The sequence below is a fragment of the Manihot esculenta genome, chromosome 2 (assembly GCF_001659605.2).
Source record: "Manihot esculenta cultivar AM560-2 chromosome 2, M.esculenta_v8, whole genome shotgun sequence".
Lineage (NCBI taxonomy): Eukaryota > Viridiplantae > Streptophyta > Magnoliopsida > Malpighiales > Euphorbiaceae > Manihot > Manihot esculenta.
Genome location: NC_035162.2, coordinates 3,563,878 through 3,590,575, shown reverse-complemented (window position 1 = coordinate 3,590,575; position 26,698 = coordinate 3,563,878). Strand labels below are relative to the sequence as shown.

General features: G+C 33.9%; 6 protein-coding genes across 7 annotated transcripts; 2 read left to right on the top strand and 4 right to left on the bottom strand.

Annotated features, from left to right (window-relative positions):
- Positions 1-744: 744 nt before the first annotated feature.
- On the bottom strand, positions 745-2,074 carry LOC110606203 (protein ECERIFERUM 26-like). Its single transcript, XM_021744962.2, has 2 exons — positions 1,577-2,074; positions 745-1,494 (listed from the first exon to the last, which is right to left on the bottom strand). Exons 1-2 carry the CDS (start codon positions 2,033-2,035, stop codon positions 853-855), a joined length of 1,101 nt encoding a protein of 366 aa, XP_021600654.2. The 5' UTR covers positions 2,036-2,074; the 3' UTR covers positions 745-852.
- A 2,787-nt stretch (positions 2,075-4,861) lies between these two features.
- Positions 4,862-6,938, top strand: LOC122723135 (monooxygenase 2). Of its 2 annotated transcripts, XM_043954372.1 has the most exons (6): positions 4,862-5,207; positions 5,298-5,444; positions 5,536-5,601; positions 5,705-5,867; positions 5,937-6,165; positions 6,249-6,938. In XM_043954372.1, exons 1-6 carry the CDS (start codon positions 4,972-4,974, stop codon positions 6,785-6,787), a joined length of 1,380 nt encoding a protein of 459 aa, XP_043810307.1. In that variant the 5' UTR covers positions 4,862-4,971; the 3' UTR covers positions 6,788-6,938. The 2 variants fall into 2 exon arrangements, with proteins under 2 accessions (XP_043810307.1, XP_043810308.1); XM_043954373.1 differs by lacking the exon at positions 4,862-5,207 and having other exon boundaries at positions 5,528-5,601.
- A 3,845-nt stretch (positions 6,939-10,783) lies between these two features.
- On the top strand, positions 10,784-13,240 carry LOC110602734 (GTP-binding protein YPTM2). Its single transcript, XM_021740331.2, has 8 exons — positions 10,784-11,014; positions 11,361-11,433; positions 11,673-11,720; positions 11,810-11,857; positions 12,185-12,256; positions 12,363-12,518; positions 12,642-12,745; positions 12,958-13,240. The coding sequence occupies exons 1-8, from the start codon at positions 11,001-11,003 to the stop codon at positions 13,052-13,054; spliced, it is 612 nt and encodes a 203-aa protein (XP_021596023.2). The 5' UTR covers positions 10,784-11,000; the 3' UTR covers positions 13,055-13,240.
- A 736-nt stretch (positions 13,241-13,976) lies between these two features.
- Positions 13,977-16,528, bottom strand: LOC110608581 (pentatricopeptide repeat-containing protein At4g16835, mitochondrial). Its single transcript, XM_021747845.2, has one exon. The coding sequence runs from the start codon at positions 16,280-16,282 to the stop codon at positions 14,258-14,260; it is 2,025 nt and encodes a 674-aa protein (XP_021603537.2). The 5' UTR covers positions 16,283-16,528; the 3' UTR covers positions 13,977-14,257.
- A 2,090-nt stretch (positions 16,529-18,618) lies between these two features.
- On the bottom strand, positions 18,619-22,673 carry LOC110609334 (RGG repeats nuclear RNA binding protein A). The gene is made up of 7 exons (XM_021748843.2): positions 22,192-22,673; positions 21,016-21,331; positions 20,857-20,922; positions 20,612-20,744; positions 19,656-19,814; positions 19,510-19,563; positions 18,619-19,239 (listed from the first exon to the last, which is right to left on the bottom strand). Exons 1-7 carry the CDS (start codon positions 22,379-22,381, stop codon positions 19,057-19,059), a joined length of 1,101 nt encoding a protein of 366 aa, XP_021604535.2. The 5' UTR covers positions 22,382-22,673; the 3' UTR covers positions 18,619-19,056.
- A 1,708-nt stretch (positions 22,674-24,381) lies between these two features.
- On the bottom strand, positions 24,382-26,124 carry LOC110608564 (phospholipase A1-Ibeta2, chloroplastic). Its single transcript, XM_021747824.2, has one exon. It carries the CDS (start codon positions 26,036-26,038, stop codon positions 24,452-24,454), a length of 1,587 nt encoding a protein of 528 aa, XP_021603516.2. The 5' UTR covers positions 26,039-26,124; the 3' UTR covers positions 24,382-24,451.
- Between the last annotated feature and the right edge of the window lie 574 nt (positions 26,125-26,698).

Sequence of the window (26,698 nt, the reverse complement as noted above, 5' to 3'; positions counted from 1 at the left end):
CGAAAGCTGGATTTGAATGTTCAGCGATCACGAAAAAAAGGGCGAAAAAGTGGAAAAAGAAAGTGTCTGCGATGGACTAGCTACAAGACAACATAATGGGTAGGCAAGCCACTAGCTGACCAATTAATGAAGGACGACAATCCATAATGGGTTTTTGTCCTTTTAAAACATTTAACTCTACAGGTTTTCAGTTGAACGTTTTCCTCGGAAATATCAATATTCAATTTAGGATAATCTTTTACCACAAATCTTTACGACGTATAAAATTCATCATAATTTATGAAGGATCTACATTTTTGTGAATATAAAGAGTAATAAAATTTAATATAATAAAGCGAAGCCATCGTTCCTCGGTTACCAACTTCAATATATAAATGTCATTGTCAATCTACAACGTTAATGATTATTACAATGTTAATTTATTTAGGATGGCTTACAAGTTACAACTATTGTCCAACACTAAGTAAAAAATATTAATAATAAATTAAAGTAATATTTTAGTAATTAAATATCTATCTTGTAAATGCAACAAATTAAAACCTTGCACGTATCTATGATTTGACGCTGAAACTTCACTCAGAAAGAATTAATTATTGGATGCATACTCTTTCTGGTGAAATATTAATTATTACTTATTAATTATAATAAAACCACTCAAATATTTTAATTTCTGTGATATTGCTATGTCGAGATGAATGTTTGTGCATTAAACTAAGCTTACTAGAAATAAAGACGAGGTACGGATTAAAATAGATAAGCAAATCCTTGATATTTCCTTTGTATACATGAAATCCAAGTACACATTTTCCAAATCAAAGCAGTGAGATGGACAATGGCGGCACCCAACTACACTTAAATAGCCTTCTCATTGGGGATTGTGATTATAAAGTTGAGCTCAGAAGCACCAGAAGATGGAATTGCAATTACAAGTCCATTATTAACCGACCCAATCCAGTGTGAAGTATGAGCAGGCTTATTGCCTTCTTTGAAAGCAATCTCATTAATCCCTAAATAATCCTTCAAGCTTGAACAAGTTATCGTCACTTGATCACTCTTCAAATGGGACTTCACAAGCTCTGTTTTCTTGCAATTTTCTACCTTCGTAAACCTGAGAGATTCGTTCATTAGAAAACAGAATTCAGATGAAATTGTTTCACTTCCAAATTTTTTCTCTGCCTGTTCGATGCAAAGCAATGCAAGTTTCTTGCTTACTTCATTCTTCAAATCCACAGTTTCACCTGTAATCTTGAAGATCATAGTTGGACCACACCTTTCACTTGAAGCAGGGCTGAAGTTGCCATTGCCAGCTAAACTCGGTGGTTTTAGATTAGGAAGGTAAAATATGGGCACCTGATTGACTTCATCATTTTTGGAAAGCATGTCTTTCTGAAAATTTGCCCATTTCAGCAGGAACTTATCCATTATCAGAAGATCTGCCAAAAGAAGGCTACAGCTGATGCCAATTGAGTATCCACCACATTGGAAGTTGGTTACCTGCAGAGAAAGAAGACAACCTTGTAAATATTATCGGAAAAGATAGACAATAAAATGAAAAAAAGAACATAATTTCGCTTGCCTGAACATAGAGCAGTGGAGAGAACTGAGGACTTTGTTCATCGATATCCTTCCAAAACACAAGCTCAGTTTCTGCTTTTTCTTTCTCCTTTAAATCAAGAAACTCTTGCAAAGGCACACTAATCTTTGCCTCTACAAGTCTAGCCCCACTATCGTTGGACACAATCTCAAGCTCTCCATGGCCATCTTCACCTCTCCTTAGACGTCCACTGAGCATTGGCTGCTCCCTCAGAGCCCTCCCTAGTGACTCCTTGATCCATCCAGCAACAAGCCAGCCTGAATCCTCCACCATAGCCTTGTTATAGTAAAGAACTATGTTAAGGCAACCCGTGAAAATCCCTGACCCTATAGGCTCCGCCGTCGATATCAGCCGAACCTCTCGTGGGTCGGTCACCTTCAAGGGTGTCACAGTTTGGAAGGCTTCAATTTGGGATTTTGGGACACCATTGCTAGTTGCCATCTTTAGAAATATGAGAAGAAAAGCTTTTGAGCATGGTATTTATAGGAATATGCTAATTATACATATATAAAAAAAAATATTTGCTTTCCTTATTTGATAATTGCACATTTAAAATTATTTTTTACCTTAAAAGTAAAAAAAAACGTCCATGCTAATTTGAAAAGTAGATAGTACAGAAGAAGTGGAGATTGTGATTATTTATTAGCAAATTAGGTGTCGAACATTAATTGGCTGATAAATATAGGCTGTACAGAATTGGTTTACAGGTGTACCTAACTTCCTCCTGAGTGGTTGTAAGAGGAAACGAAGGCTACTTAATTACTCTTGAACAAATTTGGCGACCAAAACGAAACTAAGCTCCATTATATGCTCGTTTAGAACTCTTCCTTTCCTTTTAAAGACTGCGTTTGTTAAGCTACTATTACTATTTATATCTATATTTCTATCTCTTGTCCAATTTAACTAGACAAGCTAAAAATAATTACTATACCTTTCACAATGTGATCGATGTTCTGCATGTGCTGATGTTCTATATGCTTTACCTTTAATTTCACGAAAAATATTATAAATATTACAAGAATATAAATATGTTTTTAGTCATAATATTTTCTATGGATGTTCACATAATGTTAAGTAAATGATAATGATCCTATGAAAGGCGAGTAAAGTTGGTGTTATTTTGATGCAACAATCCAATTCAATGCAATCATTCAGTGGATGAGAAAAAATCACTTCTTGTGTTATTTTGATGCAACAATCCAATTCAATGCAATCATTCAGTGGATGAGAAAAAATCACTTGTAAATTCCCCATGGACTCTCAATATTCATTGTTCCAAATCTTACATGACTATAGATAATCCTCAATAAGATACGAGTTCCCTTTTTCCTTCAATAAAAAATTATAAAAAATTTATAATTTAATATTTAAATATTATCATTATTAATTCGTAAATTACTACATTTTTTAAAATATATTAAAATGTTATTACATTTTCTCTCCATTAATAAAATAATCATTCCGTCTATTTTTACTGTTAAAAATATAGTAAAAGATCAAATTATCTCATTCTTTTCCTACTCCTCCTCCTTTTTGTTCATTGATTCTTCTTCTTTTTCTTTTTCTTTAATTCTTCTTTTTCTTTTTTGATTATTCTTCAATTTTTCTTTTTATTCTTTTTGTTTGAGCAGAAGTAGAAGATTCTTTTCTTTGGTTTTTCTTTTTTTTTTTTTAATTATTCTTCAATTTTTCTTTTTATTATTTTTCTTTAAAAAGTAGAAGATTCTTCTTTTTTTCTTTTTCTTTTCCTTCATCATCTTCTTTTTTTCCTTCTTCTTTTTCATCTTCATTTTTTTCTTCTTTTTTAAGGAAAATGAGGAGGAGGGACTATTTTATTGATTAAAAGCAACGATAAATATATTTTAATAGATATAAGAAAAGATAAAAATATTTTAATAAATATAAGAAAAAATAATAATGTTTTAATAAATTTTTAAAAATATAAAAATTTAATTATTAATAATATCAATATCCAATAATTAAATAAGAGATTTTATTTAAGAATAAAATTAGATTTTAACATTTTTATCACTCATCCTTTATCTATTTTTAATAAAAAATAAAAGGAACACTATTTCGTTGACGAAGGAACAGATAAAAACATTTTAATAAATTTTTAAAAATATAGGGACTGACTTATTAATAATGATAATATTTGGAGACTAAATTATAAATCTCCCTGAAAACATTAACCTATCGATGCTTCAATCACTGAATCACTTATTGCATGATTAATAATTATCAATTAGTAGCTCACCCCTAGGGTTCATGATCTGCAAGCCAGTACTACCCTGTACAGGAATAGTGATTATGCAATAATGTGGATATTACTCCTTGACGAAAAAAAAAGGGGATGCGCTCGCTTGAATGATCATAATTAAGTGTGCAATAATATCAAAGCTCTCAAACTTGTAATAATGGTAGTCCTTTCGGTGATCCTATCACGAGCAGTGGACACCATTAATTGGGATTTGGGTATCCATTTTCTTCCTTTAATGGTTCAATTATTCCATGATTAATCATCTACTAACAGTCAACAAGTTATTTGACTTAACAGAAGAAACCATGAATTTTAGAAAGCTTTCCCTATTTCTTTGATGATTAGCTAAGAGTGAGGCATCAATTACATGCTGAGTAATTTTTGCTCGCATTTGAATATATATATTTAATAAATTAATTAATATTATTTTATTTAATTTCATAATAAATTTTCATGTTATTAAATTTTTACTGATCGAATATAGAAAAATATTGATATAAGTAATACACCAAAAACCTACATTGGAGGCATTTTAATGCATCACTTGGCTTCCAAAGAAAAGGACTAAAGGCAATTAATTGCTTTTGCTAGTTCTCTTGATTTCTTTTTGTTTGGTGGAGAATAGTTCTCTTGCTTTGATTATTATACAGTGTTGAAGATGCTTTGCTGGCTGTACGTTTGAAAGAAAATGACAAAGAAGAATAAATTCTAGGAGTTTGTGGATGCAAATGAGATTGTGAATAATAGGAATGGGGTTTAATTAATTCTTACGACAAGTTTCCATCTTTCATTTCAAAATAACTAAGGATGCTTTCAATTTAACCTGTAAGATAAGTCATTTTCATTTGATGATAAATATATATAAAATAATATTTTTTTAAAATGTGTAAAATTTTCATTTGCACGTGTAAGGCCCAAATCCAATATTTGAGTGTAAATCTCAAAATTGGGCCGAGCAGAACTGGGCTAAATTTCCAACCATAATCGTAACCAGAAAAGATTGTCGAAGTATCTTTCGCTTCCCGGGTAAAATCTAGTTGAACGCCAATCCTTCTCATTTCCACCACTTGTTTTTCCTCTAGAGGTCGCTGCTTTTGCTGTGCACCCAACATCATCAATGGCGGTAGCCTCTTCCTCGCTCCTTTTCCTCAACTCCCATGTCTTATCATCTTCTCTTCCCTTTCCTCCTACTCGGCCATTCCCAAAACCCCAATCTTGGTTTCTTCTCCGCGCCAAATTCAGACCCATCTCTTTATCAATTACTAGAGCTGTAAAATCTGATGTTAGCAAGGAGGATATCGTTATCGTGGGTGCTGGGATTGCTGGCCTCGCCACTGCAGTGTCTCTCCAGAGGTCAGACTAGCTAAAAACCCCAGCCATCAGTATTCTTTTATTATTATTATTATTAACATTCCTTACTATAGTGGAACTATTTATGTTTAGACTCGGAATTCGGTCAGTGGTGCTGGAGCAGGCAGAATCACTTAGAACTGGTGGAACCTCTCTCACCCTTTTCAAAAATGGGTGGAGGGTATTGGATGCTATCGGAGTTGGTAGTAACCTTAGGAGCCAATTTCTTGAAATTGAAGGGTATATATGTGTTCGTATTATACGGTCTCTGTGATTATTAACCAAAAACTATTCGCTCTTCTTGAACTTTTTCATGTGATCAGCCGTGCAGGATGGTGGTGAAGTCGGAAGATGGAAGGGAGCTTCGCTCCTTCAGGTTTAAAGATGAAGATCAAAGGTATTGAATTTTGCTGCTTCATACAAGGATGGATTTAATTTCATCTATAGGCTTTTAATGTGTAATAATTTTTTGTTTTCTGATCAATTATGTGATATCACAGCCAAGAAGTTCGTGCAGTGGAGAGGAGAATACTTCTGGAAACTCTTGCCAATCAACTGCCAACAGAAGCTGTACGTTTCTCTTCAGGTTTGGAAAAGATTGAGACGAGCGAAAAAGGGGAAACTCTTCTGAAACTTAATAATGGAAACCAGCTACTTGCGAAGGTTTGATTAATCAGACTCTCCGATTCAATTTATTGTCTGAGTTGCCCACACTTTCTGATCTCCCTACAGATTGTTATCGGCTGTGATGGCATTCGATCTCCAGTTGCAAAGTGGATGGGATTCTCCGATCCTAAATATGTAGGGCACTGTGCATTCCGCGGACTAGGAGTTTATTCAGACGGGCAGCCATTTGAACCAAGAGTAAATTATGTCTATGGAAGAGGATTGCGTGCTGGATATGTTCCTGTTTCTCCCACAAAAGTTTACTGGTTTATCTGCTTCAACAGCCCATCTCCAGGTCTTTACACTCTTAACTAATATCTACATGATCTGATTCCAGGCTAAGGAATTGTGACGATGGAAGAAATTATACTGTTGCAGGTCCAAAAATTACCGATCCATCTGAATTGAAGAAGCAAGCCAAGGAACTTGTCAGGAACTGGCCTTCTGAGCTGCTGAACTTGATAGATATATCCCCAGATGAAACAGTCAGCAAAACTCCTCTGGTAGATCGTTGGCTGTGGCCTACTGTAAGCCCTTCTGCTTCAGTAGGGAGGACTGTGCTGGTTGGAGATGCATGGCACCCAATGACTCCCAATCTAGGACAAGGCGCTTGTTGTGCATTAGAGGATTCTGTAGTTCTAGCAAGAAAGCTTGCAAATGCAATCAACTCTGGACCTGCTTCCATAGAAGATGCTTTCAGGTCATATGGAAGTGAACGATGGCCCCGTATCTTCCCATTAACCATACGGGCAAACCTCGTCGGATCACTGTTGCAGTGGGAGGATCCAATTGTTTGTTCTGTTCGGAACAATATCATTATACCGAAGCTAGTTAGGCTTGGACCGATTATGGAGCATACCAATTTCGATTGTGAACCCCTAATAACACAAATTTCTGAAACTTCAGGGGAACGATGAGATGTCAAGGAACGTAGAAAGTATTTTACCATCCTATCTGTCAGTGAGTGCGAAATAACTTTATTATTTCAGGATTCTAAGAACATTAATAGAAATATAAATTGTATTATAAGCGTCACATAATGAAGTTTCACTCTGCTCTCCCCTGTTATGTTGCCAAGCTTGTTATGGCATTTACCCATCTTCCTCACTAGGAAGCAACCTAAAAAACTGGTAAAACAAACGCCACTTAACATCAAAGACATATATAGCATCCTTCCTCATTTAAAGAAAACTAGTATAAGAATTGAATTTGTGTAAAAAGAAATCCTTTTACATCATAAAACTTTTACAAACATGCGGCAAATATGCCAAAAGAGATTTAACTGCTTTGCTTGTATGTGCTAATCCCTTTGATGAGATGTAATGAATCAGTTGTTTTTTTGTTGGATTTAAGTGCTCTGGCTTCAAGCTCTATAGCAAACCACTCTAGGAACTGATACTAAAATAGGTAATCCATCAAACTTCAAACCCTTGACTCTGCCAACAATAGTTGAGATATGTGATCAGAATTATAATCCAACAAAGCAAACGTTACATGATATATATACTTATTAGTTAACTAACTTAAAAGTCTGTCTTTAACTAACATCATATTTCCGAATGGCATTTGAGTAAGGAAATTATAATCTCTTTCACTACATCAAATATCATTCTGGTAAAATCAACATATATTTTTCTTAAAAGGCATGGAATCTAATAGTATTAACAATTATATAGTTCATGGAACCCAAGAAATGGGGCCATCAACAATAAGCAGATTTCTGCCAAAAAATCAGCAGTATGAAGTAAGGTGAGATCTAATTATTCAAAGCTTTTTTCACATCATTAGAATATACAAAGCTTGCACCAGCCAGGACATCAGGAAATTGATTGATTAGGTAAGTCGACAACCATCAGTGGAAGATGTTATGATGGGTGAGATGTTAAAAAAGGATTGAGCAGTTGGGTTCAATGGACCAAATAATTTCGTGTTCTTGAAATGAAGAAGTATAATCAAAGCATCACCAAACAAAACTTTTCAATCCTTGCTCTCAAGACAGAGTAATTTAGCATATTCCCAACTACCAAAGAGCCATGAATAAAACTTGTTCAACAAACAATACCGTAACAATTCTGTGCACTTCAAGACTTCCTAAGGAATTTGTTTATTTATTGTTCCAGACCAAGCAGTCAATAAAAATTGAAGAAATTGATAATCAGAAATAATTTTTAGTACCTGGGCTAGAGAAGATCCAAAGGATGATGGCACATAGAACAAGAACAAGAGGGATGAGATGAATAGCGTTCTCTGCAGATCTGAGACGAGACTTCTCCTTCTTCGCAACATGGGAGAGAGGATCGTAAGTGGGGAGTTGTTGCTGGTCGTTGTCTGTGTACTTGGTGGTGGTGTTATTGAAGAACTCTGCAGGCAGCCAAGAACTGCTCGATGACCTCTGCATCTTCTCCTCCCTTTAATATGGAGACGGAGAAACCTGTTTTCTATCACAGGAGAATGGCGTTTGCTTATCTAATTACGAGTCTTGAAGACCCAACGTTTCGTTCTTTACAAGTTTATTATTTTGGCTAATAAAATACCAGAAACCTTTAACACATTTATTTTTTAATATTAATATTCTAATTTAATCAAATTCTTAATTCTATCCTCCCCCTCCCACAAAGCTTCGTGCACTATCTTTGACCCATGACTTAACATTAAAATTAATACATTTTTTATTTTTTAAATTTAATAATTTAATTCTTATATTTTAATTTTATTAAATTAAAGATTTTTTATCTAATTATTTATTAATCACATGAAAAATTATTAAAACACCTCTAAAATTTTATTTCTTTTATAAACTTTTATCTGTTGTTTAAGATTTTTATATAATTATTAAGAAAACAATTAAATTACCTAAATTGTAGACAATATCTTTTAATTTAACTAAAATTACGCTTTACCTTACCTAATTACTTTTAATTCAATAATGATCTCTCTATTAATCTATTAATAAAAATGCAATAATAAAGAGAGATTAAAATAAATAATAAAATAAGTTTTAAGAAATTATAAAAATAATTATTCTACATAATAGAAATAAGAAAATTTTGAAAAAAATTAATTAATACTCTTTAGTATTCTTAAAGTGATGGATGTTTATAGATAAATCAACTTCTTAAAAGTAAGAGGTAGAAGTGAATGAGAGATTTTTATTTTTTTTAGCTTTAATTTTATTTAAATTAAAAGGATTTTTTATTTTGATGAAATTAAAAAATATGGACTAAATTATTAAATTTTAAAAATAACTGATTTTTAAAAATATGAATTTAATTAATTGATTTTATTGTTAATTAGTTATTTATTATAAATAAGTCAATTTTGTTGGAATCCCAACTGTAAAACGTGACCGACATCGAACTTTCTGTTGAAGCCACCATTTTAGACTCGTAGTAAACCAACTTGAAGAAGGATCTACGTTCACTGCCTCTGACGAGGGCGTTGGATTCACATTTTTTCAATGATAAGCTATTAATAAATTTACTTTGTCCTCTTTGGAATCTGTGTTTGGTTAAAATTGAATTAAATTAACAAATAATTTTATATGTTCAAATAATTTTTTAAATTTCAATTTGGATTAAAATTAAAATTATCAATCCAGTTAAAATTAAAATTAATCATAAATTTATAAATTGTTTAACAACGAAATTGTCATGATATAAATCAGTTGAGAACCACGAAAATGGTCTCTTCGAAATAGTGTCTCAGACCACAAAACGAAGTCGTTTACTTCCACACTGAACCGGAATCGGCAAGTGGCGATCTCATCTCTCTCCCCGATTACACGCGCTTTTTAGGCCGGTGGTGGCGCTGTATTGTGATTGTTTTAATTTAATCATTCATGGAAGTGCGGGACGCGTACACTCAGACGCACGTTCCAAGCAGCTTAGCCTGATGTCAATGGAAACTTCTTTTCCGCTAGAAGTCCTTTTCCTAATTTACTTCTTTGATCATCGCAAAAGAAACTCCCTTGTTTCAACTTTCTCTGCTTTATTCTAATTAAACAGGTAACATTATTTTATACTCCTCCATTGCAATATAATTAATTTTAAGCATAAATTAATTTTATCACAATTTCTTTAATTTTGTTAGAAAATCATTTAAATATGTAAAATAAACCCATAATAATTTACAATTAAAAAATTATAAATATAAAAAACTAAAGGTTTTCTTTTTATCAGAGATGAATGTTACCAATGATTTTTAAATCCTATAATATTTATTCTGAGTATATTATTTATCTTTTGTTTATTTGAAAGAAAAATATTTTGTTGGAAATATTTTATATATTTTTCTTATGCTCAGTGTATTTAAGAGAATTAATTATTAGAAAATATTTTATTAATAAAAATAAAGTAGTCTCATTAATGAAAATGACTTTATATTTTTAAAATAATAAGTTATTTTTAGATTTTTAGAAAAAAATTATTAACATCAATAGTTTTTTATACATAAATTTATTATTATCCTTTATTGTTTAATATTACTACCAAATAATAAAATAAGTTGTTTTTTAAAGATTTTGTATAAAAAAATTTTACACAATTTTTTTACTTTTATGACTTTCACTTGTTTAAAAAACAAAATAAATAAGAGAAAATGTATTTTTTATCATACAATAATTAATTTTAATTACTAATAAAAACTAAATAAATATTTATAATTTAAAAAGCTACTTTCTTTGATATTTTTATTCTTTTTTTAAGAATTTTGATATTTTATTTTCAAAAAATTCAAAATTTATGAGATATATATATACAGCTTCTTTTTTAGCAGCTATTTAAAAAGGAGGGAATTTGAGCGACCAATCTAATTGGTAAATTTTCGTAATTTTTTTATACAATGTGGAACACACGTGGCAAGCATTTGATACTGCTGACACGTCACAACCACTTCACATAAATTCCGACAAAATCGGCCCCTTTTAAATAAACGTCCCGGCTCAACTCGCATTCATCTTCCTGTCTTGTTTTTTCGACTTTCTTCAGAGCGATAATCCCAAGTTCCGTTCAAACTCTCTGGCGATTTGCTGCTTCTCTATTCAATTTCTCCCAACATAAATTAGCGTTTTCTCTCGCTTTCTGGCATCTCATAATAATTTCGAGGTTTAATCAATCCATCCACGACAGAATCATGAATCCTGAATAGTAAGTTACAATCTTATCATTCGATTCTCTCACCTTACGATTTCAGTTTCTCCATCTTGATCAAATTATGTCTAATATTGATGTAATTAACTTGGATCTGGAATAAATTAATTCCCTACTAATTCTTTGTCTGCAATTTTCTCATATGTGGTTTAGTTGTTTCTGTTTGTCCTTTGTTTTAATTACTTGATAATTGAATTGTTTGCTTTGGTATTGGCTTGATTGCTTAGATCTAGGTCATTTGACTTTAGATCAGTTGACCTCTCCACCGTGTTTGTGATTTATTGGTTTCTTCGTGTGTATAAGGAATTGGGTTTATGATAATTTTTTATTGTCGAATTTGCAGCGATTATCTGTTCAAGCTTTTGCTAATTGGAGATTCAGGAGTTGGCAAATCTTGTCTACTTCTGAGATTTGCTGTAAGTTTCTGTAACTTGGGATTGAATCGACTTTTATTTTTGTTGTTGTTTCTTGATGTGTGCATAAAAGATTGAGCTGATTGATAATTAATTAGTTATAGCATGGTTTCGGTGATGCTTTCATTTTGGAAGCTTAACTTATTTAACAAAACCATGAAGTTGAGTTTACAGTAAAGAAAGTTGGTTACTGGTTATTGAACATGCTTTCTGATTGTACTCGTGATGGTTTCGGTAATCAGGACGATTCATATCTGGAGAGCTACATCAGTACCATTGGAGTTGATTTCGTAAGTAATTGTTATAAACATTTTTGGCTTTGTCATTTTGTTTCCTATCACCTTTATAATTTATTTATTTATTTTGTTGGTATGTGTAGAAAATACGAACCGTGGAGCAGGATGGGAAAACTATTAAACTCCAAATTGTGAGTAATCAAATATCTTGTTCAATTTTGCTATTTTTTCTTAGTTTTATGTTAAGTCTCAGAATCTAGGTTGGCTTGATGGCAATAATAATATTGTAATTCTAGTGTTCACATGGTGAAATGAATCATGTTCTAATGTAAATGTTATAGTCATTTGAAATGTTTTTGATTGATTTTCCTTGTAATAATGTGTTGCATTAGTTGGGTTATGTGCAAACAGAGCCAAACTGTCCACCCCAATTAATTTAGGATTAAAGTTTAGTTGTTCTTGTGGTAGGATAATGTGCCAGGAGTTTCCTAAACATGTCTCCTATGTTAAACATGCAGTGGGACACAGCTGGCCAAGAACGTTTTAGGACGATTACGAGCAGCTACTATCGAGGAGCCCATGGCATTATTGTAAGTTCTGCAATTTCTCTTTTACTCTACTTGCATAGTTTCACTTTTTTTAAATTCTGTGTAGCTATCCTTTTTATTTTCTTTCTTTTTATGACCTTTTGGTTAGGTTGTTTACGATGTCACGGACCAAGAGAGCTTCAACAATGTTAAACAATGGTTGAGTGAAATTGACCGATATGCTAGCGAAAACGTGAACAAGCTACTTGTTGGTAACAAGAGTGACCTCACAGCAAATAAAGTTGTCCCTTATGAGACTGCAAAGGTAACATCAGCCTTGTAGATTATTTCATTTGCCTCCATTTCTTTTACCTGAAAAGGGATATAAGTTAGTATATTTCTGAGCATTTCTTTAAGCTACACCGAACCTGCCTTTTTTGTTCTTCAGGCATTTGCTGATGAAATTGGCATACCTTTCATGGAGACGAGTGCCAAAAATTCCACAAATGTTGAGCAGGCTTTCATGGCTATGGCTGCTGAAATCAAGAATAGGTGCTTAACATTCTCTTTTTTATGTTATATGGTTTGAAGAGGGTGAAATCCAGTCTCTCTTATTAACTAGTTAGGAGCTCCGTTCCTGCATATACCATTTAACACTATTACATCACATGTTCCTCTGCTATATGTAGCTGGTGTAAGTTTAACCAGTGCTCATGTTTTAGATATTTATCCTTTAACCTCAATGCTTTTATTTTTGTCTTCAGGATGGCAAGCAACCCGGCAATGAACAACGCAAGACCTCCAACTGTGCAGATTCGAGGACAGCCTGTCAATCAGAAGTCTGGTTGCTGCTCTTCTTGAAAGTGAACAAGTTCTAGTAGGCGTATGATGTTGACCATGTTCTTTGTGGCATGTAAAACTAGTTCTCTTTTAATGCTTAGATAAGAAAAATTATTTGTCATGTTCTTTCTTCTTATCGCTGGTTGTTCAACACTGTTAAAACTTCTATTCTTTTAATTGAATTCTATTTAAGGAATCATTTGTACAGACTAGGAATATGGGTGTCTACCAATATCTACCTTATTCTGTTCCTTATTTCCATCTTCCACATGTAGTGATTCACTTTCGTTTATTTTTTCTTACTGAACTATGTCTTCCGATATATCAAATGTTTTAAAGTCTGTTTGGTTGATTATAGAAAATCGGGGGATAGTTCTAAAATTGCCCAGGGAAGTATCATGGTGGATCGACAAGTTGAGAATGGTAAAGTGAAACTTCTCTAATTGTCTGGTCTCGTATGCCAGGTGTCCTCCTACAGCCGGTAAGAAAATTCTCTAGCAGTAAACCTCTAGCAAGCGGTCGCATATGACTGGAGGTTGAATACATTGACCCGGAGTCTGGGATAAACCTTGCTTTGATTTTTCGTGGATACTGAATTGACGTTTGGGTGAGCCCAGCATTGACGTTTTCGTGGCCGGCTTGGTTGGACTAATAGGAAAAATTTTAGAATTGATCTTTCAGTCGGTTTAATTTCTCCCAAATTTCTTCTTTTGAAAAATTTCTTATTAAGTTTTTTTGAATTGGTGGAGTAATCAATGAAGTAATAGACTCTAAATCAAATTTAACGGGTTGGGCGAGTTTGCAGTTTGCATAATATATATGATTTGTAGATGTTGATGTCCTTCAACTAGAATCTGACTATGCGGCCCATTCCTTGGGTGGAATCAGTTGTGCAACTCCTTTGAATTCGTTATAAGCAAATAATTACTAGATAATCAAGCTAGGTAATTCAAGAAGTCGCCAACCACTTTAAAGATCTCTTACGTCTTAAATTCTAAAAATACGAAGTTGGCTTTACCATTAGTCCTAAGAATTTTGATACAGATCATATACCATTGGTGTGTCAATATTTGCAAATTGTGATATAAGGCTAACTCAGTTTTCTCCTGCTGTCGTATTTTCCCCCTGATTCTGGAAGTAATTGTCTTCCGTCTGCCCAACTCGATTGATGCTCAATTTATGTTACTCAGAAATGCACCAAAGCTGGTTCTGATACCTTATTTGCTACCAATAATCACCACAAGAGCAAAACCCATCTTTGAAATGATGAAATCTTATATTATCTCTAACAATAATTTCTCTTCTTTCTATTGCTGATATGTATTTTATAGCACGATGGCAATCCCCACAAACTCGCAAGTTCTTGAACACCCGTATTGGAGTCCTCCATGGCAATTTGATAAGGCCATAAGTAATTGCCAGCTTCTCACTGTGCCACAGCAGAAGCTGCTCTTTCTGCTCTTCCTCCACATCATGTAATGCATATTCAAGATCTGGCACGTATCCTGCTAACTTCATTTTCTTCTCTAATTCAATCAGTTTCTGGTGTACGCAAGCTAATTCTGGGTGAATCCTATCACTTGATCTGAACTTGTGAACTACATTGTTAACCTCAAGCCAACTGTACCCAGGGGTCTTCACTACCCCGCTGCTTTTCATTGAACGCCTAACCCTGGCAACATGGTCCCATCGGTTCTGAGATGCATAAACATTTGCAAGTTGAACATAACCCGTTGCACTTGTTGGATCAAGACCAAGCAAGTTCTTGGCAGCAAACTCAGCTATCTCTATGTTCTTGTGTATCCTACAAGCACCCAAAAGAGTTCCAAATATGGCAACATGAGGTTTGAAAGGCATTTTCTTTATCAAATCTACAGCTTCATCTAACTTCCCTGCCCTACCAAGAAGGTCAACCATACATGTGTAGTGCTCTGGCTTAGTTTCAACTCCATAATCACTCACCATTGAATGAAAGTATTTAACTCCAAGATCTACAAAGCCTGCATGGTTGCAAGCCAATAATACTGCAACAAAGGTGATCCAGTCTGGCCTGATTCCTGCCATTTTCATTTCATTAAACAAAGAAAGAGCTTTCTCACCCGCTCCATGTTGAGCATAACCAGAAATCATCGCATTCCAAGTGACTATGTCTTTTCTTGGAATCTCAAGAAACAATTTCAAAGCATCCTCCAAATTTCCACATTTACAATACATACTAACCAACGATGTGCCTGCACACGTATCACTGGACAATGTAGACTTACAAACAAGCTGATGAACTTGTCTTCCCAACTGTAAAGCTGACAACTCACTACACCCCAACAAAAGGCTACTCAAGGTCGATGGATTTGGCCGGATACCAAATCCCAGCATTGTTCTAAAAAGTTTGACACCATCCTCAGCTCTAGAATTCTCAATGTAACCTGCAATCATAGCATTCCATGTAACCACATTCTCTGTTGACATATCTTGAAATAATTTCTCTGCTAATTCAATCCTCCCGAGATTCATGTTTCCAGTGATCATCGCCGTCCAAGCCACCACACTCTTAACTGGTGCTATTTCAAATAATTTTACAGCTGAATCCAGATCGTCACATGCAATGTACCCCGAAATCATGGCATTCCAAGTAACAACATTTTTATTGGGCATTATCAAGAATAACTCCCGTGCTTTGTCCATTTGCCCATTATGGGCAAAACCCGAAATCATTGTATTCCAAGAAGCTGTATCTTTATTGGGCATCCCATCAAAAAAAGCTCGTGCCGTTTCCATGTCAGAATTCTGCATGTAACATGCTAACATGGTGTTATAAGATACAGTGTCTGGCTTAGGAATTTTATCAAACAGTTCACGGGCTTCACTCAATTTCCCGCGCTTTTTAGAATATCCAGCCAAAATTGAATTCCAAGAAACTGTCGTTTTAACCGTCATGCTATCGAACAAAGTGAGAGCAGAATCCAAATCACCGGACTTGATATACCTAGAGATCATCTGGTTTGATGAAATGACATCATTGCATTTATGGCCATTAAGTGGGGTAGATTTGTTGAAAATGGTGGGTCTGGGGGATATGTTAATGGAAGAAACCAAATGGGTTCTATTTGTAGGTGATGATGAGTTGGACTCGTTGCCTGGTGTGGCATCAGGGTATTGGCGGGCGGAGGAGGAGAAAAAAGCTTTGCAGCGAATGGTAAGTGGCGAAGTTGCGAAGGGAGGAGAGCGAAGCAGGCGTCGTATTCTGTGCATTCCGATTTCCCAGTGATAAAAGGAAAGGGAAAAGGAAGGAAATCGGGAACCAAAACGTTTACACAGACTTCATTCATTTGCTAGAAGATGGTTAGTTAAGCGGAGAAGAGGAAGAAAATTCAAATTCCATTTCCCACATAATAAATTAAGTTTACAATTGAGACTTGAAGCTAATACTCTGTGAATCAACGGCTCCTGAATCTGATCCTCCATTGATAGGAAAATTATTCAATAATCCGGGAGTAATACGTGTTATTTAAATATTTTTATTTAAATAAATTGATAATTATTCTTTTTAGGTGATTTATTTAATATATTTTAATAATAAAATAATAAATATTTTAATTTTATTAATTAAGAATAATACGTGATACTCTGAAAAGTATGAAATATTTTCTCCAAGTGATATTAAATTATATGTATTTGTTTCTTCGTTATTTATTTGATTATTTTGCTTTATATATATATATATAATCTACCGTATTTCTATTTTTATTTTTTTTATAATATAGATTGAAATTTGAATAGATTATGTCTAATTTAGCTCATAGTAGCTATGGCCATACTTCTCTATGCTTTATTTGTCACATAGCTTCGGGGACATTGGAGCATATGTTACTTTTCTATGTCTTATAAGTCTTCATGGATATAAATCTTCTCTCTATAATTTTTTTATTTTTTTTGTTTGGTGAAATTCTTTGGTGCGACTTCTGAACATGATTGGGTCTTTATTTTTTATCTTGATAATCCTTACTATATGGCATATTTGAAAGATGCAAATTAAATATATATTTGATTAGGTTTATCTTGATAATGTTACTAATGTTCGTCTCATTTCGCTTAATTACTTATATCTGTGTTAAAATAGTATTTTTATTAATTTTGTGTCAAGATTTTTTTTAATTTTTTGGTAATAAAATATTTTCTCTTTCTAGTGGACTGTTTAAAATTTAGTGTGTTATTATTTGAAAGGACCAATTTTTCCTGCGGCAATTGCTATGCTACTTATAAATGATGATGGCTTAATTGTGTATAGTTTAACCATTATGTATAGTGTTTATCAACTCTTATGGGTGAGACTAGAACTCTATTAAAAGGATTAAAACTAGGATTCGGTATTGGTCTTTCATCATTTGTTTGTGAGGCATATTCCGCTCTTTTAATTAATCTTGTTCAACACCCATTTTCGCCATAAAAAATTCAGACATCATTATTTTCTATTTTAGAACTTGTTACATATTTTCAATTTATTTTCTTTTGTTATATTTTTTAAGAGACTAACATTTCGACAAATACAGTAATTAATTTTATTTTAAAAATATTTTACTGTCGAATCGAATACTTTAATAATTCTCTTCACGCAAATAATTATAGTAAACATTCAATAATATTTGATAATTTATAATGTAATTTATGCTTAATGATAATAATAATAATTCCCTTTAGATTGCTGTGATTTTCTCACCAAAATTTACTGATAGTTCTCTAATTTTTTAATTTTTCTTTTATTTATCTAAATAAATATTAAATCCATTATCTAATTTCTCCAATATTATCCCCTTTCTTCGAAAAAAATATACACTATCCCTTTTTAAATATTTTCTCTTTTTAACGAATCCTATTTTCATCTTTTAATAGGTTTTACCACTGACATGTGCTCCTTAATAATTCAATTAGTTTGATTCATTTTATATAAAAAAAAATTATAAAATTATGTATATTTTATTTTTTAAAAAAATAAAGTTTTATAAATTAAATAAATAAATTCTTCCACTTAAAATAAAAAATTTAATAAATAAATAAATCAAATTAAATTCTAATAAAATTTTTCGTCCCGGACATACAAGCATAAATAATTTTTTTCTGTGTGATTTCTACTTTTATGGTGAGCAAGCATCTTTAATCGTCCAAAACAAACACGAATAAAAATTATTTTACATCGTAAAAATTTCAAAATTTTTTATATTTATTATATTTCTCTATCTGAAAAGCTTGTTTTTTTTTTAAAAAAAAAAACTTGCATCTTATAAACGAACTATAAAATTTTAAAAATCATGCGTAAACAAAGTACAAAACTAAATGTAAAATTTTATTTTCTCGGCCAAATAGCCTTTAGATTTATCCCCTCAATGTGCATTACCTTTGAAGCAAAACACAAGCTCGGCTGCTAACTCTGCTTTAAGGGCTTTATCGTAATAGCATTAAGTAACATCGATAGTACTTTTTTAAGGCGTACTTAAAAGCTAGAAACAATTGCTGGTAAAGCAGAGAAGCCTGGCTTTCATCAAACCCAACCTAGTCAGTATGCCAACAAGTGCACATGGTGAGACTTTCGCTTTGAACCAACAACAAAGCTCATATTTATCTTGAAGAGTCAGAAGGAAAATAGCTATAAGCAACACAACAGAAATTTTATAAAACAAAAAAATGAAGAAGGAAGAAGAAGAAGAAGAAAGGACTACAACGTACTCTTCACCTACTACAAACCAAAACTGATGCCACTACTCAGTCCAAGACAATAATAATACTAACTTAGACCAAAAAATAAAAGAGAGTATGCATGTATAGCAAAGTCGAGGAATCACATGGATACCATGGAGGAATCTCTAAAATTTACACCCAAAAGACTAGATGTTAAAAAAGAGTTTTTTTTTTTTTTTAAATGCAGGCGATAAATTTCCTGTTTACGACCTTTGACTACTACTCTCAAGCAGATTGCAAAGGAATTCCACAGTGAAAGACCATTGCAACTTTGAAAGATGCATCTTAAGACCTCACTTGCCACCCAGGGTGGGGAACTGACCGCGATCTTCAATTGAGGGGGCTGCTGGATCACGCATGTTGCCTCCTCCGCCATATCCACCTCTTGGTCCACGGCCACGTCCACGACCACGACCACCAGGGTTATAGTATCTTTCCCCATCAGCAGGCTTCAGGAACTCATTTATGCTTACAGACTAAAAGCAAATACCAACTTAGCATTCAATCCAGACAAAGCAAAAATTATGTTAAAAAATGAATTTAAATACTCAAATACATAGTAAGCAATGATGAAAACTTATAGTTCCATTATCACAAAAAATACAGAGCAACGATGCACAAGCTAAAAACAGAGCAACTCACAACAGATGGACACATAAGCAGTTACAAAAACTAGGCAATGGTAATAAATAACATACAATGATACAAGTTATAGCATAAAGGAGAGATCACTTAAAGATGCACACCTTTTTAGCCCTGTCTTCTTTGTCAGCATCCCTTCGTTTGTCCCTTTCAGAACCCTTACAACCAAGTAATTGCAAGTCAATATGTCTATTAACACTTCATAAACAACAGTATCTTGAATCACTCAAGGAGCAAACATGGTTCCTACCAGTTTGATAAAGATTTCATTACTGCCCTTCTTATTTGAAAGTTGAAGCATAGAGCCAAACTCTTTCTCCACATCAACCTTTCTTTCCTCTGGCTTCATAGAAAGCAAAGCTTTCCTCTTTTCTTCACGAATTTTCTCATACTCTTCCAGAGTCATCTCCTGTTAGATAAAACAAGAAACAATTAGTTGCACACCAAATACTAGCACACAGATTTCCTAGTAATACAAAAATGTCCTCTAAAACTATAATTTATATTTTTTAGAAACAGCATAATTATGCCCCAGGCAGACTGAAGTGTTTAATCAATGAGCCCGTTCAACCACGCAAGACAATACTAAATGTAGCATAACTTGATGCACATTTCAGCAACCTCTATCAACACATTATAACCTTGCATATCAGATTAGCACGTCATCCATTAGTTGACCCAGAATTCTAAATTCTCATGAATGAATAGGCAACAAATCAATTTCCTTCTTTTTTTGTCATGATCCTGCCCGTATGAACATTAAATCCTTCAATATAGAATGTGTGAGAATCTATTTAACAATTAAAAAAATAGAAAACTAAGAAACAATTACAATAGGAATAAATTATGACTGGTAACTCTGGAGAACAATGCTTCCATGCTGCACTGTGACCCCAACAAAGGCCAAGTCCAGCGAAAAAATTTCAAATAGCGGAAAAAAACAAAATTCAAACTTGAAACCAAAGCATCATTCATCCACAAAACTAGCACATTTTGACCCCCATCTAAAGGGATATAAAAAATCTATTCAGCTTCAGTAAACATGTTATCCAAAGTTTCACGAAATCTATAATCTGGAGAACAGTACTTGGACATCAAAAAAATCACAACAATAATTGAAATAATTCCAAACATTCTTGTAATATGACTGCATATGTAAAACTTCAGGAAATAAACGCACAACAAGGTCCTGATATGACCCCGTACCTTGTCCTCAGGTTCCTTCTCTTCAGGCTCATCCACAGGACTCTCCTTGTTGATATCTGCAGCATCCTCCTCTCCTGACTGCTTCTCAGAACCAATGTTCTTTTCATTTTCAACCACAGGTTCCTCAGTTTCCCTTTTAAAGAGAAACATAGATGTAAATACATTTGCCTTGCACTAGAGAAATTAGCTCAGTATAACATCAATAATTTCAGGAACTGATTCGATGGCCAGAATAAATTACTCACGGAGCAATTTCATCGGCAGGAGTTCCCCAATTACCACGACCAGCACCATCACGTTTGAACTCATTCCTTTTAAAAGAACAAAGAAATTGGTTATTCTTGCAATATGAACAAGCATATGCAATGTGGAATGACAAAACAGTTATTTCAACAAATACTAACCCACGCCCAGTACCGCTGCGGCGTTCATACAGCCTACGAGGACGTTCACCTTCTCCAGCTTCCCCATTGCTCAAACCACCACGACGACCGCCACGAAAACCACCACGAGGACCTCCATAGCCACGCTTCTCGGATGGCTTCCCAGTGTCAACCTCTTCAGATGGTCTGTACCCTCCAGAAAATCCATTGTTGCTGCCAAAGGTAGCCTCATTATTTGAATCTCGGTTAAATCCGCTGCCACCTCCACGACCACGACCAGCACCACGGCCACCACCTCGACCTCCACCACGCCCACCTTCAGTCTTTGCTTCCCTCACTATTCATGAGATGAACACATTAGAGTGGAAAAGGCACCATATTCATATGTATGCATATATATATATATATATATATATATATATATATATATACATACATATACATATACACACACAAAATGTGAATGTTCAGCAAATTTCTTCCAGAAATAGTGCTAACTATTGTGCAAAAAAAGTTGACCATGAGCCCACTTTTCAAAAGTTCAAACTTGTATAAAGACATTTTAACTCCTTTTCGTTCAATCTAATTGTGTCCTGCCTCTGCAGATTGTCTTGTATTCTGGGGCTAAGACATGCTAAACAAAATTCAGACAAAAATTATTAAAGCATACCAAACCACACTTGCAATAGCAAACGAATCTCCCATAAAGTGCATGCTTGGTTTAGGTAAAGTGAATTCTATAAAAGCAGTAGAAATAGAGTGGATATTTGTCTCCTTAATATGGAACAGTATTCATGCGGCTTTGAATAGCATAAGCACAAAGTAAACGAGAACTAAAAACACAATCATTCAAATCAAAGGCAACAAAGATGAAAACAATAAGAAGAATTATGACTTTATCATCTTCTCTTTTCATTTTTTATTTTTCCATTTATTCAGCAGCCCAAACATAGTACTAAAATAAAAACAACAAAAGTCAACCTAAATCAATATATCAACAGCTAGAGCTTCAAACAGGCATTTTATTCACCACATAATAAACCCAAATGGCCAAATCAATTAAAAAAATAGAGAACAAAATGTCTCAACCAAATAAAGGCCAAAGCTTTTCTTTGAACGTATCACTTCCGACACGATAAAATAAAGTCGAAAATGAAACTTAATCATGAAGAACATAGAAAGCAAATCGAAGCTCACCAGCCTGAGCCGGAGGAAGAGGCTTGGTAGGAAGCTTAGCACTTTTGGCTGGCTGAGCTTGAGCTTGAGGCTGAGCAGGAGCGGACGGCTTCTTAGGCTTCTCAACCTTGAGCTGAGCAGCCACGATGAGTTGAGTGGGGTCGTCATTGTCATCGTCTCCAAGGAGATCGAAAGGGTTCATGGTTGCCATTTCTTTGGATAGTTGGATAAATAAACAGGAGAGATTGAACCCTTGAGTCAAGTTAAAAACAGCAACCACGAACCCTCTAATACTTGTTTAAACCCATAAGTGATGAACCGATCTAAGACTGATAGAGTACTTTTCGTAATGCTATTGGGTAAATTACGTTTCCAATGTGAGAAATGGAGATGAAACGATGGGAAAATGGAAGGGAAAGCAGAAAATTTCGAGCAAGAGTTGGAAAACCTAGCCAATGCGGCAGAGAAACGAGTCAGTCCCGACCTAATCTTAAAAACCCTAGTGAAAAATGTTATCCTACGTGCGGGTACATTTTATTCTGTTGTGGGTCTGAGTATGAATTATCCATTTATCTTTGTCCCTTCTGGCCAGATAGGTGCAATTTATAAATTTTCATATCTTTTAAAAATAGAGAATCACTTTATTAAAACTTCTATTTCTAAATTAATTAATATTTTATTTTTTAAATTAAAATTAAATAATAATAAAATTATTTTATTAAAAATAATTTTTAAAAATAAATTATTTTTAATAAATAAAAAAATTAAATCTATTTTTCTCTTAAATAAATTTTGCACCATTATTTATTAAACTTCTTTTTATTTTTTTAGAGAGATAGAGAGTTTTTTTAATTTAATTAAATTGAAATAAATAAATTAATTAAAAAATAAAATAAAAAGTGTAAAACTATTTATTGTTTAATTTACATTACTTAATTAGCTTTGTTTTCTCTGGTAAATGTTGCGTGTATAGTCGGATGCATATTAATTTGTATATTAATTTGTTGAGTGATGGGTGTGTTTTTAGCTTTAGGAGTTGTTTTCTTGCAGATGAAGATTGGAGAATGGAGATGAGCACTGCCCCACTTTGTAGATTTTTCCAAGTGTCCTAGGCCCTAGCTGCTAGTTTAGGTTACGAAGAGGACAAACTTTGGGCCCCAATACTGATTTTTATTAAATTATCTGTGGGCTTCTCTTACCCAGTTGGGTCTTAAAGTTCTCTACTTGTATTTTAACAAAAACAAATTTGTATACATTCATAAATTAAAACTCATAAACCAACCACCTATCTGACTGCCCATTAGTAGAAGTGGCAAGCTATAGTGGAGTTGTCCGACTTCTTCAATCTCCTTCTCCTTAAATGTACAAATAAAAAAAAACTTTAAAAAATTAAATTTCTCAAAAACTAAAAATATCAAATTTCATGCAATAAGTAAAAAAGACCATGGATATAATTGGTATATTAGAGAAAGACTCTTGACATGATGGGCACTGCAAACCACAACCTGGTCATCATAAAACAAATACGTTTCATTCCCACTTGGATTTTAAGCAAGGATGAATTTAGAATTCGCAACTTTATTTATTTTATAATAAATGAATTTTGACATAGTCATTATTTTAAAAAATATATTTTTATGATCCAACTATAATTTTATATATTTAATTTAAATAAGTCGACTGTGTACAATTTTTTCAAAATTTTCATTTGGTCAGCGCTTAGTAATATGATAAAATTTTCATACAATGTCACCAAATCGTCACTTTATAAGTTTGTACTGTATGCATACAAACTAATGTGGATTTTTATTTTCCAAATAAATTAAACTTTAATGATTATTTAAATGAAATGGTCAACTCAGGGAGAGATATGAAAAAACATCAAAAAGTCATCAATTGAATGTAATTATTCCACATAAAAAAAATTGGTTGTTTAATTACTAGTCTAATAATAATATTAAAATATGTACTTTCATTTATCAATAGGGTTGTGATTAATGACCATCTTTAAGCTGTGCCTTGTTATATATGGATCATCTCCTTTGATTGGCTAATGAAATGTATCTACTTTTCTAAAGAAAAAAAAAATCAAAATTTGAATTTGATTTTAAGAGTCAATCATGATAATATATAGATTAATCGGAACTTTGAATCAGAGCTTTTAAACTGAAATTAAAATTTTGCTGAAAAATCATATCTGTAAATTGAACATTATATGTCAAGACTATGTTGTTATTTAATTTTTTTTTTATTAACATTTTTTAATAATAACAAGAAAAGGTTATTGAGATGGACTAGGTAGACAACCAGAAGGAGAGAAGCCCTGCCTATCAAGATTCAAACTCAAAGCATGAGCTTTAGTTGTATACAATTTCTTGACATTAGAACCTTGATCGTTAAGCAACTTCACTAAACTTCTCTTGGCATTGGCTCTAAACGGACAATTTGAAGCCAAGAATCCGTCCACCAAATGGAGATATGCTTCTAAATCATGGCAGCATGCCACATCAGCATTCGGCTTTAGATATGGAGACATCTTTGTATCTACACGTAACTCTATTCCCACATGTGAGTATGCCAATGGAAGGTCATCATTTAGTTCTTCAACCATTGGCAAGCCAGGGACCTTAGTAATAACATCTTGATTGTTAACAATACGTAAGACCTTAACATTTTTGGCATTGATTTGGTTTGCAAATCCTCTGTTACCAACCTTAGGTCCTCCGAAGGAAAATACTGCAACTGGTGGCATATCTTTGGCTTGTGTGCTTAAATCATCTGCTACTAATACGGCTAATGCTGCTCCTAAGCTGTGTCCTGTGACTGTAATGCTTAGGGTCTCACCCTTGTATTGTTCCATAAGCCTCCTTATCTCTTCAGCCACTGATTCAGCTAGACTCGGCACATGAGCTCCACTGGTTTTGTATAGGCTCAGGAATCCACATTCAACCTTTGGTTGTCCATGGACGGAGTCATGATTTCCGGGCATATCAACTAAATGGGCCCTCATGTTCTCGGCCCATTCAAGACACGTGGATGTGCCACGTAATGCAATCACAATATCCCTCCTTCCCATTCTCTGGATCTCTCTCTTGTCGTCACATACAGCCACATACCCGACCCAACTCGATCGTTGGGTCATCCAACCGAGATCCGGTGCTACATCATCTACCCATTTGGGCAAACCGACGGAGGACGTAGCGTAAAGGCTCTTTGTTACCTTATATGACCTATCAGGCAGAGCCACATGTCTGGGCAAAGGAACTTCTTCTGTTGACATGGTCGGATTCGAATGGAAAGCATGGTAGGCTGCTTGCACAAATTCTCCATACCTCACAACCTCTCGCCGAAGATTCTCATCCAACGGATCAAGAAGCCCCGCCCAATTGTTGCTCCCATGATACTCTCGCCACCTGGAAGCCAGATTATTCCTTGGAGAATACTCCGCTGTTTTGGACAACAACCGTTGAAGCCTGTTTAGATGTCTAGGTGACATTTCCTCAGCCGCTCTCATTTCAGACCACATCCTACCCAAGTTGAGGCCTTCAAGTAAAGCTTTACCTTTGTTTGCTAATGTCGATCTATTATCGTTCCCATTAGAAACTCTATGAACTGGTTGTACCAGTTCAGGTTGGTTCGGTTCTGGAGTAGACTGTTTTTGAATAAGTTTTTCAAGATTGGCAAGGTGTTTCTTAGTAAATTCAGTTGAAGTAACCGGCTTCAGCGATTGAGTCATTGATGCTGAAGTGGGTTTAATAGAAGGATTTAATGGAGATTGCTGGCATTTGAAATTGCCGCATTTTGCCTGAACAAGGTGGAAGTTATGGGCTGGAAGAGTTGAGCTGATCTGCATCTGCATCTGCATCATCTTGACTGACTATCGATAATCGAGATCGTGAGAGCGAGTCAAAGAGATATTTTGTTGGCAGCTGAAACCAAATGAGATGAATATGAAGAGGAGGGGGTATATATAGAGAGAGATGAGTCCACAAATTTCCCAAAATGCCCTTAGATTCGAATATAATTTAACAAGAAGAGAACCGCGTGTCATTGGCAAAAAGTAACAGACCGAGTACGTTAGTTTGAGGGACATAATTGGAAGGAGAACCACTTTTGTGATATCCGTGTGGGCAAAACGGAAATCGCGTTTCATTAATTTATTAATTTGGAGGTCAAGTATATACTTTGTAATAATAATAACATTTCATAGAAGTCTGCTTCGAGCAAGCGAAACCCTGTCGCTGTTTTATTTCCTTTTAATTTTATATAGATCAAGAAATTGGTCAAATGACGACTTTAACCCTTTCCTGTCCCGTAGGATTAAGATTGGCTAATCGGTTTGAGTAAAACCTAAAAATTTTTGACATTGACTTTTTTGAGCCAACATGGACGGAATTTTTAAGATTTTTTCCAATATGTAAAAAATATTAATATAAATTAATATCATGTACGGTCGAATTAATTGATATGAAATATACAATTTTTTAAGTTTTTTTTTAAAGACTTTGCAAGGTCTAACTACTTTATT

Coding starts and splice junctions, on each gene's coding strand:
- LOC110608564 (XM_021747824.2), bottom strand. CDS start 26,038: ATGATGCAGATGCAGATGCAGATCAGCTCAACTCTTCCAGCCCATAAC.
- LOC110602734 (XM_021740331.2), top strand. Junction 11,434..11,672: donor GTCTACTTCTGAGATTTGCT/GTAAGTTTCTGT, acceptor TTCGGTAATCAG/GACGATTCATATCTGGAGAG. Junction 11,858..12,184: donor AAACTATTAAACTCCAAATT/GTGAGTAATCAA, acceptor TTAAACATGCAG/TGGGACACAGCTGGCCAAGA.
- LOC122723135 (XM_043954372.1), top strand. CDS start 4,972: ATGGCGGTAGCCTCTTCCTCGCTCCTTTTCCTCAACTCCCATGTCTTA. Junction 5,445..5,535: donor CAATTTCTTGAAATTGAAGG/GTATATATGTGT, acceptor TCAGCCGTGCAG/GATGGTGGTGAAGTCGGAAG. Junction 5,868..5,936: donor GAAACCAGCTACTTGCGAAG/GTTTGATTAATC, acceptor ATCTCCCTACAG/ATTGTTATCGGCTGTGATGG.
- LOC110606203 (XM_021744962.2), bottom strand. CDS start 2,035: ATGGCAACTAGCAATGGTGTCCCAAAATCCCAAATTGAAGCCTTCCAA. Junction 1,495..1,576: donor CTCCACTGCTCTATGTTCAG/GCAAGCGAAATT, acceptor CTTTCTCTGCAG/GTAACCAACTTCCAATGTGG.
- LOC110608581 (XM_021747845.2), bottom strand. CDS start 16,282: ATGCACAGAATACGACGCCTGCTTCGCTCTCCTCCCTTCGCAACTTCG.
- LOC110609334 (XM_021748843.2), bottom strand. CDS start 22,381: ATGGCAACCATGAACCCTTTCGATCTCCTTGGAGACGATGACAATGAC. Junction 21,332..22,191: donor TCTTCCTCCGGCTCAGGCTG/GTGAGCTTCGAT, acceptor TCTCATGAATAG/TGAGGGAAGCAAAGACTGAA. Junction 19,240..19,509: donor AAGAAGACAGGGCTAAAAAG/GTGTGCATCTTT, acceptor ATTTGCTTTTAG/TCTGTAAGCATAAATGAGTT.